The following is a 12,661-nucleotide window of genomic DNA, read 5'->3' as shown; positions in this document are numbered from 1 at the left end:
GCCCCAGTGGCCCAGTGGTTAAGTTCGGCGAGCTCCTCTTCGGCGGCCCAGGTTCGGTGTCGGTGCCTGGACCTACACCACTCGTCAGCTGGCTACGCTCTCATGGCGATCTGCGTACACAATAGAGGAAGATTGGCACAGATGTTAACTCAGGGTGAATCTTCCTCAGGAGAAAAACCAAAAAACCCCACCCTGTACCCATTAGCAATCACTCCTCATTCACTGCCTCTTTACCCAGCCCCTGACAACCACTAATCTACTTTCTTTCTCTGTGGATTTGCTTATTTTGGACATTTCATATAAATGGAATCATATAGAATGCGACCCTTTGTGCCTGACTTTTCCCTTAGAATGATGTTTTCAAGGCTCATCCACGTTGTAGCCCGTATCGGTCCTTCATTCCTTTTGATGGCCCAGTGATGCTCTGTTGTGGCTGTATCACATTTTGTTTATCCGTTCATCCGTTGATAGACATTGCGTTGTTTCTGCTTTTCGGCTATTGTGCATAATGCTGATGTGAATATTGGTGTATGAGTTCGTGTGTGGATGTCTGTTTCGTTTCTCTTGGTAATAGACCTTGGAGTGGCGTCGTGGGGTCATCGGGTCATAGGGCAGCTCTGTTTACCCTGTGCATGAGCACAGACTTTGGAACACACTCCAGCCTCTTCCACGTCTCCTCTCTTGATGCTGCGTCTTTCCTACCAGCAAGTCTTCCTGTTTCTGGCCTCTTCTTCAAAGCCAGCCTTCTTAGAAGTGTCTGTACTCACGTCTTGCCTTCTTCACCTCCTACTTTGTCCTGTCAGCTGCATGGTGGCTTCCGCCCGTCCTGCCGGAGGAGCTGGTTTTGCTGAGCTTCCTGCAGACTCCACGTGGCTTTGTCGGGGGGAGGTTTCCAGCGCTCGTCCACCTTGCTCTAACAGAGGTATTGGACACTGCCAGTCGTTCTTCTCCTGGAAACCGTCCCTTCCTTTGGCTTTGGTGCCACCACGGTCCTGGTTTTCCTCCTGTTTCCTTGGCACCTCGTCTTCTCTCCGGCCGTTGAGTGTTGGCGTCACCGGAAGCTTGGCCCTGTCCTCGTCTCTCCCAGCCCGTTCTTTCCCTGGGTGATCTTGCCCACATCTGTGGCTTTGACTCACAGACTTTTTATGTCCAACCTCGGTTTTTCCTGAGTCATCATGCAGAGGGCCAGCCGCCTCTCTGACCTCCCTACCTGTTGTTTGTGGGTGTCTCAGACTCAGCGTGTCCCAGACCGATTTCTCCTCTCAGCCTTCCCTCCTGCTCCCCCCACCCCAACAAAGCACCTGCTTCTCCACCATGAGGAACAAGCCAGTCCTCTGCCACTTGGCTCAGCCAGAGATATGGGACTCATCCTCAAATCTTCTGTCCTTTTGCCTTTTTGTGTCATTTTCTTACAATATTATATCCTAAATGTCACCTGTTTTCAGCTTATCACCATTGAATTGCAGTAGTCTTGTAACAGGTCTCACTGTCTGTTCCCCCTAATCCTTTGGAAAGGGGCATCTCTTCTGGCTGCCACCTCCTACCTTAAACTCCTCAGGGCCTTCTCCTTGGTTTTAAGATGAAAGTCAAAATCCTAGAATCTTCATGGGCTGGCTCCGGCCCACCTTTCCAGCCTCGTCTCTCCATGTTCCTCTTTTCTCTCCACTTCAGCTGCACTGATCTTCTAGATTCTAGAATGAGCCACATCTGGCCATGGGGCCTTTGCTCATCCCTGGAAGATCCTCTCCTCTCTTTTCTCCTGACCTGCCACCCGCCTCGATTCTAAGGTTCCAAGTGAGGGTGGTCCTGCCTTTTGTTTTTGCTCGTCTCGTTTTACCTGGTGCCCATTTTATTACCTGTGTGCTGTGAATGTTTATTTTGAATGAATGAGTGAATTACTTGATTTTGTCTGTCACATGGATAGAACTTTTATCCTGGAGAATGAAGTAAGAGCAGCCTTTCAGCTAGAGAGGATGGCTTCGTTTCCAGCATAATCTGTGGCTGGAAATAATTACCCAAGCTCACATGTCTGCTCTGTGAAACCGTTGGTGGCCTCTTTCTTTCTTTCCCCCCAGGGACACAGCGCTCTTTGAAATGGCCCCTCTTCCCTCTGATTTCTTTCCTTCCCTTTGTATTACTGCCACTTCTAGGAGCCCCTTTCCAAAACACAAGCCCAATTGTCCTGCTCCCTGCTTTAAATTCCCGCTGGTCCTAAGGACCACAGTCTTGAGTGGAGATTCAAGGCCCAGCCCTGGCTGTCCTTTCTGGGCTCTGGTCAGCACTCCTGCAGGACCTGGCCCTCCTATACAGCCTGCCATTTCCCGGGTTGGTCCTGTGATGGATGTGCCAGGTTCCCTCCTGCTCCTCGAGAAGTCACACCTGAGTCGATCCTTCCAGACGGCTCTTCCTGGGGACCGCCTTTCCCTCACCTTCGCTACCTCCTTGGGGATCCAGGCCCCCCTCTTTCTGAGCCTTCATTTACATCTCCTTTGGTGGAGTCCTTTGGCTTCCAAGGTCAAAATCACCCTGGAAGGTCCCTTTGATTGCCCTTGGAAGGACAGTAATCAGCTCTGGCCAGACATTCTTAGGCATACTAAAGGTGTGAGAATTTCCCACAAGCCAGGGTAAAGGAGCAATCCAAGCAAGGCAAGTCCACATACACATTTCTAGGCATCATATCATTATGCCTCGACAGCAACTACCGAATCCCTCAGATAGGGACGGTGGAGGATTCTTGTGTGTCCTGCTCGTCTGCTAGGCTTGCTCCTTTGTTAAATGTTGAGTGTCCACAGCCGTGCTGTCTGATAAGGTAGCCACTGGTGTACGTGGCTGTTTAAATTTACATTCGTCAACATTTAAAAATTCCTTCCTCAATTGCACTAACTATATCTCAGATACCCCATAGCCGCACGTGGCTAGAGGCCGCCGTGTTAGCACAGATATGGAACATTACCATCATTCTAGAAAGTTCTATTGGACAGCACCGCTGTACAGCTTTAATCAATGAACGCATATATTGTGCTTTATGCTGTAGCCAGGGACTGGCACGACATAGAACATGTCAATCAATAATTATTATATTGGAGTCTTAAGTTTTGCTTGATCAGCTTGCTACTGCACAGAGATGGGGTTCTCTTCCCAATGCGCATAAAAAGCCAATTGTTACGGCATCAGCTTTTGAGAAGAGAAAAAGCTTGATTGTGAGGTCGACCAGCAAGGAGACAGAAGGCTGAAGCTCAGAAATCTGTCCCCCCATTCAGGGCTTGGGGTGAAATTTATGGGATGAAGGGCAGGGTGGTCTGACGTGTGGAGATAGGTGATTGGCGGTGAGGAGAGGTGAGGTCATTGAGGACCTGTGTAAGCGTAGTCCAGTCTCATGCCTCTTCGCAGGACACGTGTTCACCAAATGGTGGCGTTAGCATGATCTGAGGGTGGAGTTTTCGGCCCCTGGAAGTCAAAAGGGTCACCTATCTGTCCGGCATTTGCACAGGCCCAATTGATGGGTTGGTGATCTTAACCGGCCTGAACTAGGCAAGGGACCGACTCTCAGTTCCTGAAAAGCAGCTCCTACCCTGTTGATAAGGTGGGATCAGTGGAACTGGTCCTAGTGGTCCTGTGGTGACAAGCCCCTCCTTGGCCTGCTCTTTTTTGAAAAGTTCCACAAAGAGAGAAGATGGCTATCTTCCTGTCTTCCCAAGTTGCAATTCCTATCCAGGCCCCACTGAACTGCTTTTCTGCCAGGCCCTTTGGCATCTTGGCATACTGGCTGGGGGAGAAATAAACACCACAGGGTATGCTGCGCCACCCTCTCCCCACCCTGCAAATTACTCTGTTGTAGAATTCCTTTACCTGTGTGTCTCCTCTCCTAGACTGATGTGGAGACCAGGTCTCTCTCACCTCTTCAGCACAGGGCTAGTGATTTTATAGTGGCTGGTGATTTTATAGTGGCTGCTCAATAAATGCTTTTTAAATAAAGACTCTGGGACCTGCCCGGTGGCGCAGTGGTTAAGTGCGCACGTTCCGCTTCGGTGGCCCCAGGGTTCGCCGGTTCGGATCCTGGGTGCGGATGTGGCACTGCTTGGCACACCATGCTGTGGCAGGCGTCCCACATATAAAGTGGAGGAAGATGGGCACAGATGTTAGCTCAGGGCCAGTCTTCCTCAGCAAAAAGAGGAGGATTGGCAACAGATGTTAGCTCAGGGCTAATCTTCCTCAAAAAAAAAAAAAAAAAAGAATCTGTTCCCAGAAATATAAACTAATTAACTTTAAGAAAAATGTTTTATTAGATTTTCTTTTCAAATGATAAGATCAGTGTGTATCTGCCTGAAACAAGCCAAAGTATACAGAGAAAAAGCTAAAAAGCCTCTCCCGCCAGGTAACCAATGTTAAGTTGGGTATGTTTTCATCTCTACTTTTCCCCCCTCTCTTATAAAAATAAAAACAAACTTATACCCTGATGTGGTGGAACTATCTAGAACTCGGCCATCCCAGCAAAGCATCGCTTGTCTCTTATCCCTCTATTTAACTTCTTGCCCTTCTCTGCTTTACTTTGCCTTTAAGGGATCTTCAAGGTTTGACAGTTAAGAATAATGGTGACCTTGGCAAACGGAATTTCCTGTTGCCTCTTAAGGCGGGGCAGGCTGGAGGACTGTTCCATGTGGAAATGGCAACCCAGTGTGGCTTCTGTTTTTTTTTTTTTTTTAGTGAGAAGCTAGTAATCTGGATTTCTAAGTGCAATTTCTCCCAATTTTTAAATACTGACAGCTAACTTAAAATTTAAAAGTATGATGCAGCTGTGGGTGGACTGGATTCAGTTTGTGGTCCTTCAGTGGCCACCGTAGCCCAGCCCTTGGCCGTAGGTTCCTCTAGACTCATTTCCTGGCGATCGTTGCCCTTCTAGCTCGCTGGTTCATGTCATCAGCTGTCACCAGGGCCCTCTTCCTAGTAAGGCTGACCTGGTTTTGTCCTTTACCTCCTTCCCCACTCCAGGAACTCTGCCTCCCCACACGGGAGTTTGAGGACTGTCTTTCAAACCAGCCTGCTGTTTCTTGGGTTGGCACCAGAGATAGACTGGTACTTGGTGAGCATTGTTTGACAAATACAAATCTTTAAAATCTAGTCTCCTCTCAAGCCTGGTGAGATGCTGACAGTCTGAGAAGCCCGAGGAAACTAAGATGGACAGAGAAAAGAGCAGTTTTAATTTCTCTTGATTCGTGCCTATTGAGTTAGGTGGAGGGAAGATGAACTTGGAGAAAATAATCTTTTGCTTTCCCTTTTTGGGGCCATTCCCATATTGCTGAGTCCACATAGGGAAATGCTTGGGCCGTTGTTTCACGTTTCAGGAGCAGAATTGGAGAATGCAGGCGAGGATTAAGGGAGGTGTTGAAAAGAGAGCCTCAGACTTGAAAGGGTCCGAAAAGGAAAAGGGCAAATAATCCGAACTAAGAAATCTGGCTAACCGGTCATCCCAGTGAGGGGTCTCCCAGCGGGGAGTGTGTTTTCCCTGGAGAAAGTCATTCCTCTTCTTTAACCTAAATGATTCTGAAACAATAGCTCTCCCCAAGAAGAATGGAGAGAGCGGGCACGGGTGGCCTGAGAAAACCTCATGAGTTCTTCCCCTTTGGTTTTCAGTAATTGTGTTTAGCTGCATGGCCCCATCACGTGCGGGATATAAATCCTTACTTAATCCCCTACTTTTGGGGAAATGGGCTCTTTAACGAAGAAAGAGGAAGAGCTAAGTACCTGTTGAAAAAGGAGTTTCCTGTCCCAGTTTCTCTCTTTTGGACCCTGAAATGGCCAGGCTGCCTTTTGTGGGGAGCCTGTTGACTTCACAACGCTCCTGCCTTCCTAGTTTGCCGGGAGACATTCTTAGACTGGGGAAGAGAAACTGGAGTTTCCTGTGCGTCAGGTCTGCTGTCGCAGCTTTGTTAACCTTCTCCTCTCGTGCATCTAGCTGGTCTCATAGGTGTTCCTGGGGCCCCTCTGAGCCAGGCCGTGTGCCAGGCCCTGGGTTGCAGCCAAGAGAGACAGAAAAACTGAGATTGAGCTCATGTTCTGGAGGAGACACAAGAAAGAACTGAACCAGCAAAAGAAGAAAATAATTTTCGATAAATTTTAGCTCGAGGCGACTGCGATGAAAGGAAAAAACACTTCAGGATGATATAATAAGGGGGCTGGAGGCTGGGGTGGTCATAAAAGGCTGGGGAGGTGACATTTGGGTCAAAAGCTGAAGTTGCCCACCAAGGGAAAATTAGGCATAGAACATTCTAGAAGGAAGGGCCAGTAACTGCAAAGAAGCTTGGCTTGTTGGAGGCCACTGTGGTTAGGGGTGAGTGAATGGAGGAGACAAGGTGAGCAGAGCCGATCGCTGGGGGCATGGTAGGTCTTGATTAGATGCTGGGCGTCTGCAGGAAGCGCCCTGGAGGGTTTCTAGCACAGGACTGCTTATCTCATGGGGGTTTGAAAGAGGCTGCTCCAGAGGGCAAGGGAATAGCCCTGGGGCGTGGATCCGGCTGGTAGCTGTGAAGGCTGAACTGAACCTGAACAGGCAGAAGTGAGGATGGGCAGGGAAGGAGCAACCCTTTGCAGGGCGCTGACCTGCCAGGCACCCCTTGGGCGCTCCCGCTGACCCCGGGAGGTTTGGCATTCTCCATTCTTTGTGCAGAGCACTAGGATTCTGAGGCCAGTGCCCTCCCAGGCTTGACGACCCTCATTTGAGTAGGAGGAGAGTGCCTTTGGGGGCGTCCGGGGAGGAAGGTCCATCGGGAAGAGGGGGGAAGGGACTGTGGGCCACCTGGCGCCTTCTGCTTTAATCTGGGGAGAAATCCTGAGCCCTGAAGGGATTTCGAGCCTGCTTGGTTGAACCTGTGCCAGCCTGAGAGGACTGACTGTGGGAGTTTGTGTTTCTCATCAGTGAAACTTCTTCGGAAACAAGTTGGGAAGACCTAGTCTGGTGCAAATCATGGTGAAGATACAAAAAAGTTTGGGGAGGCAGGTTTGAGATTTCTGGGTTAATGTCTGTTTTCTGAGCTGGATCCTCTTCCCCCTTCAGGGAAATAGTAATAGTAACTGGTGGTGCTTGGACTCTGTTCACTTTTCAGGCATTGTCTCATTTAATGCTAACAACCCTTTTAGGAAGAGCCTAACAGTCACAGCTGAATTGACTGAGGCACAGAGAGGCTCAGCCACTTGCCGAAGGACACACAGCTGTCAGGTGATGGGGCTTGGATTCAGACGTAGTGGTATGGCTCCAGAGCCCAGACACTGAACAACAGTGCTCTGTTGATGTTGGTCCGTGCCAGGCATGCCCTTAGTGATGGAGGATTAGCAGGTGGCACGCACAGCCCTGGGGAAGGTGGCTGCCTGGCGCAGGTGAGGGTCTTAGAGTGGAACGCAGCTGTGGTGGACGATGGAGTCCCCAGCGCATGCTGCTTTCACCTTTGTGCCTCGAGCACAGATGACGTTGCTTCTCTGAGCCTCAGCTATAAAATGGGCACAACACCACCATCCCTACCTCCTGGGATTCCTGAGAGGATTCGTCAACTAGCCTCTCAATAAACAGCAGCTGTGAATCCCGTGAGCCCATTTGGAGAAGGAAACAGCAGCCTTTCCCTGGCCACACCCTCGACCCCAGGATATGTTCACGGATGCTTGCTCTTTCTCCGGCTCAGCTTTGTGTCCATCTGTAATCGGTTTTTTTTTTTTTTTTGGAGGAAGATCAACCCTGAGCTAACATCTGCTGCTAATCCTCTTCTTTTTGCTGAGGAAGACTGGCCCTGAGCTAACATCCATGCCCATCTTCCTCTACTTTATATGTAGGATGCCTACCATAGCATGGCATGCCAAGCGGTGCCATGTCTGCACCTGGGATCCGAACCGGCGCACCCCGGGCCGATGAAGCAGAATGTGCGAACTTAACCACTGCGCCACCGGGCTGGCCCTCTGTAATCGGTTTCTTACTCCATATTTCTATACTGAATATATTCTACATTCATTCTATATTTCCTAGCCACATCATCAGGGGCCTTTTTTGCTCTAGGCCTCAGTTTCTCCATCAATAAAATGGGGGTTCTCGGCACCTACCGCCTTGCTAGAACTGTGGTGAGGAGTAAATAGGTTGGTAATTGTCTTTAAGACCGTGCCTTGCAGACAAGTGGTCAAGAAACGGCAGCTGTTACTGTGACTGTTTCTGGCTGTCTTCTCCCAGGACAGGAGTCTTCCCAGGGAGCCCAGAAGTCTGGTCATTGCTCAGTGACTGTTATTGACCGACTGGCCCCTTTGTTTTGTTCCCTTTGAAACCTGAAGTCAGGGTTGCCAGGTGAAACATTAGGCATCGTTTTCCTTCTCAGAGGTTGCACTTGCCTCCGTGGGCGGTGTATTTACACAAGGTTAGACCTGCTTGGCAGCTCCCGACGTTTCTCTACACCAGGGTTTCTCCCCATCAGCACTGTGGATGCTTTAGGCCTGGTCTTCACTGGTGCGGGGATCCCCCTGTGCACCGTGGGGTGTTTAGCAGCATCCCTGGCCTCTGCCCACTTGATGCCAGTAGCGCCTGCTCTTTGCCTCGTTGTGACAACCAGAAAGACTCTAGACACTGCCAAGTGTCCTGGGGGGACCTGATTGAGAACCTCTGCTTTACACTGTTCTCAACACCTGAGCCCCTTAACAGTGGCACCTGATTAATTCTGGGGCGTGTTCTGAGCTGCTCCTGGGTGCCCGGTGCTGGGGATGCAGACGCGGTCTCTGGCTAGGGCAGTGCCTGGCCCCTGGTGAGGGTTATATAAATATTGTTTTCATCCCTTTCCCCCGTAGCCACTTAGAAATGTCTTAGGTAGTTAAATATGTGACCGTGATCAGAAAGAATTCCCGCGCCCGCCTTTCTTTCACCCAGGTTCTATTTCTGGCCCTTTTCGCTTGGGTTTTGTTCCATGCCTGTCCATGAAGATGTGCTTCCTTTTTTATTCCGTCTTGCGGCTGCATCACGAGGTTTTGCACCTCAGTCCCCTATTGATGACACTGAAGTTGCTTCCCATCTTGGGTTCCATGAGGTGTGCTGTGATGCCATGCACGTCCATCTTCCTAACACTCCTGAGCCTGCAGGCCGCAGGGCACATTTTTAGAATCGCCCCACCGAGATCCGGGTGATGTTCAGCATCCTTTTGACCAGGGTAATTTGGGTCCGAAATCTGCTTCCCCAAAGGCACATGATGAGGCGGCTGTAGAGGCCTCCCCGTCTTCTCTGGTGTGTTAGAGAATTTTCTTGTCTTCATTCAGGTGGCTTTTAGAGAGGCCAGACCCTGCCCAGGGCACGTGGGCAGGTTGCCTGGCTCCCAGCAGCCCTCTTCCTTCATGTACCCCCTTCCCGAAGCCTCTTTCTTTCCCCTTTTCTTCTTCCAGCCCACTTCCCGGCTTCAGCTGCTGTTGGTGGAGTCCTCTTTTTGTTTCTGAGTTGGCCCTTGGATGCTGCAATTCCCCATTGCAATTTGAAAGCCCCCTGCCAGCACCTTCACTTTCTAGCCTGAGCTGGGCCGGGGGGGGGGGGGGGGGGGGGGGGGGGGGGGCCCACCACGCCGAGTCCCTGCAGCCTCTATAAATAATGCAGACGGGCTTCAGCTGCCAGAACCAGGTCCTGCGAACCCTCTGCTCAGCCATCAGCCAGCTATGACGTAAAGGCCCAAGGCAACCGGTTACTCCACATTTCATTCGTGGTGGTTTGGCAGAGTTCTAAGGGCCTTGAATATGTACACACGTCGGACACGGCCTTCTGGGCCTGGACCTGCTGAGGGGGTGGGTGGGGTGCTGTGGTTTCTTGTACGGAGCTGGGCCCTGCCTCCCCCTCTTTGTTAAAAATGGAAAGAGCTTAGCATTCTTGAACCAGGAAATTCCTGTTGAGAGGTTGTCGTTTTTCCAGAAGGCCTCATCCCGGCTGAGCGGGGGAGAAAGGGCTGCCCGGTTGCTGTGGCCTCTAGTAGTTGAGGGCTAACCAGTGAATTCATTTGTAAATCAGCCTCTTTTCCCTAGATTGGAGCAATTTCTGTCCTGCCAGGAGAGTTTGGAAGTTCACCTTTTACATATGAATGTGCCCTTTAATCACCCCTTTTTGCATTATTGGCAGAGACAGAGACAGAGTGAAAGAGAGACACACACACGCGCACACACAGTATAATGGGAAGATGGTTTTCTCATTTCTGGGAGAGGCACGTCAGACCTAAAGATAATTTGAAACAGTTATTAAAAAACTTAAAACACCTTCCAAATGCAAACCACCACAAACCCTCTTGATAGTCACTCCAGCCAGCAGAAGAACAGCAATTTGGTGTGTTTATTCACATCCGGTGAAATAAATGGCTCTTCGGTGCAGTGCACTGAAAAATTTCAGCTTCGCCGAGCTGCTGTCTGTCGAGGGTGATAAATTAGAGCTGAAAGCCCGGGGACATGAAGGCAGTCGCCCTGCCACACGCTGCCTGACTGCAGGGAGGCGAGGGCGTCCTTGCCCCGCTGGACAACCTCGTGCGTACAAGACCGGGGCTGGCCTGGTAAGTGGTGACTCTTAGCCTGTCCTCTTGGCTTCTTCCTCCTCCCCCTGGGAGAGGCCGCTGAGGATCCGGAAGCAGGAATGTCTGCCGTGTGTGAGCCTCTGTTCTCTTTAAAAAAGAGAGGCTAGGCCCTCTGAGCAGCAGAGTTTCTCAATGGCAGGTAAGCCCCTCTTCCCAGGGTCACCTGCCCCTCACTTGCTTTGCCTCCGATGTACCTGGCATTTCTGGTACAAGGACAGTTTCCCCAAGTTGAGGATGACCCTTTGTTCCACTGCCTCTTTCCACTTTGCCCCTCTTTCCTGGTCTGGTAAGAAGTTCACAGTCCCAGGCAGGAGACCTTCTAGAAGTCCAGCTCAGGCCCATGCAGCCCTTCTGGAGGAGGCTGGGGCAGGCCCAAGCCGGCCAGGCTGTAGCTTTGTCTCCCAGATCTGTGGGTCTGGGAGATGTTCACCGTGGGAGCAGACTCTTTGCTGGAGAGCTGTTTTGGGCCGCGTTCCTGGGGCTCGGGCATTCTCTGCTGGAAGAGAAGGGCTGCCCCTTCCCCATCCCCCATTCTTTTCTCAGTTCTGCTCTGGGCCGGGAGGAAATTCCGGGCTTTTGTTTCATTATGATGTAACTCCTGGCTGGAGAGGGCCCGAAGATTCCTGGGGAGGGGGGCCTGTGTGCGTACCTGCTCCGCGTCTTTGGGAGGAAACACTTTGAAATGATTAACCGTGCTCAGGCGTTCGCTGCTTCTGGGAGAGCAGCGTGTGGCCGCGTTTGAAGTAGGCCATGGAGAGGGCTGGCAATTAGGCCGAGTGCTGTCTGCAGCGCGCCCGCCCCGGCCGGCACAGGCCTCTGCTTCTGAGCCTGCCTGCAGTCGCCCGAGGAAACTGGACTTCTCACGTCTGATCAAGATGGAGAAAGCCTGTCCCGGGCTGATTCTGGTCTCCGCTTTATATAGGCTGGCGTTTCCATAACTTTGAACTCCGTGGCATGGACCTGTGCTCCTCCGAGAAGCCAGCTCTGGTGGGAGGAGGAGGAAGAGGAGAAGGAGGGACGATTGTGGGTTTAAAAAAAGAGCCACTGTTTATCGCGTGCTTACTTTTTGCCAGGTATAATGCTAAGAGCTTCACGTGAATAAGTCAGTCCTTCGATAACTCTACAAGATACCGTGATCTCTGTCTTACCGAGGAATGAGGCACAGAGAGGTTAAGTAGCTTCTTTAATGCCACACTGCTGGGTAGCAGAAGAGCTGGGTCCTGACCACTGTGGCACCCTGCCTGTGTTGTCTGTGACCCGGCCTGTCAGAGCGAGCAGCCCCGACTTCTGTGTAGGGTGACCAGCTTGTCCTGGTTTGTGCGAGACTGTCCATCTCCGGCCCTCCGACGGTTGGTCACCTTGCTTCTGTGGCCTGCTGTGCCTGTGTCAGCCTGTTGACCGAGGCTGCTTCTCATTCAGCGTCCAGCAGGCTCGCTGGTGAGCGACATCCTTAGGGAAGTTTAACACCCACAGAAACCCATCACGGGGCTGGTCCTCATGAGGAAGTGCCCAGCCTCTCTGCTGGGGCCCTTTCCCTCCCTGGAGCAGACGGTGCCCTGTCATGGTATGTCATTTCCTAGACTCTGCAGAGGGTGAGTGCTGTGACTCAGGCGCTGGGTGTGTGTAGGGGAGGCTGCCTGTGTGGCTTGGGCGGTGGGGCACTGGATGAGTTGGACAAGTGTTTGGGACAGGAGATGGCCGCTGGGCCCTGCTCAGCCTATTTTGTGGTTCTGGTTCTGGCGCCACCATTGGAAGATTGGGAGGTGAACATGTGTCGTGGGGACTGCCTTTGAGAGCACGGCTTGCGTCATCAGCGAGTGACACAAACGATTTCCACCTTTCTCCCGATTCCCAGAGCTCCTGTTGAATTCCCCTACCACCACTGCGGTTGAGAAAGAAAACGGCAAAATGAGAGTGTCCTCTTGAAACGGAGACCCTGGATTAGGAAGTCGTCTTGCTGCAGAGCTGAGACAAGCCTCTCCCTGGCGTGAGGCCACTGGTGGGCCTGGGTTCGAATCCCAGCCCTGCCACTTGTGTGATCTTGGGCAGGTGACCCAGAGGGAAGGACTCCAGAGACATTTTGAGAGGGCCTAGTACATTGTATG

The 12,661-nt window shown here is 51.4% G+C and overlaps 1 protein-coding gene across 1 annotated transcript in view; it reads left to right on the top strand.

Moving 5' to 3' along the window:
* Positions 1–578: 578 nt before the first annotated feature.
* The window catches only part of ZMYND8 (zinc finger MYND-type containing 8), a 100,243-nt gene continuing 88,160 nt past the window's right edge, over positions 579–12,661 (top strand). The window contains exon 1 of the mRNA XM_046678053.1: positions 579–922. Within this exon, the coding sequence (XP_046534009.1) occupies positions 685–922 (238 nt within the window). The 5' untranslated portion in view covers positions 579–684. The remainder of the gene's footprint in view (positions 923–12,661) is intronic.

Source organism: Equus quagga, chromosome 12 (assembly GCF_021613505.1).
Source record: "Equus quagga isolate Etosha38 chromosome 12, UCLA_HA_Equagga_1.0, whole genome shotgun sequence".
Lineage (NCBI taxonomy): Eukaryota > Metazoa > Chordata > Mammalia > Perissodactyla > Equidae > Equus > Equus quagga.
Note: the sequence above shows the minus strand (reverse complement) of the source record. Positions and strands in the feature narration are given on the sequence as shown.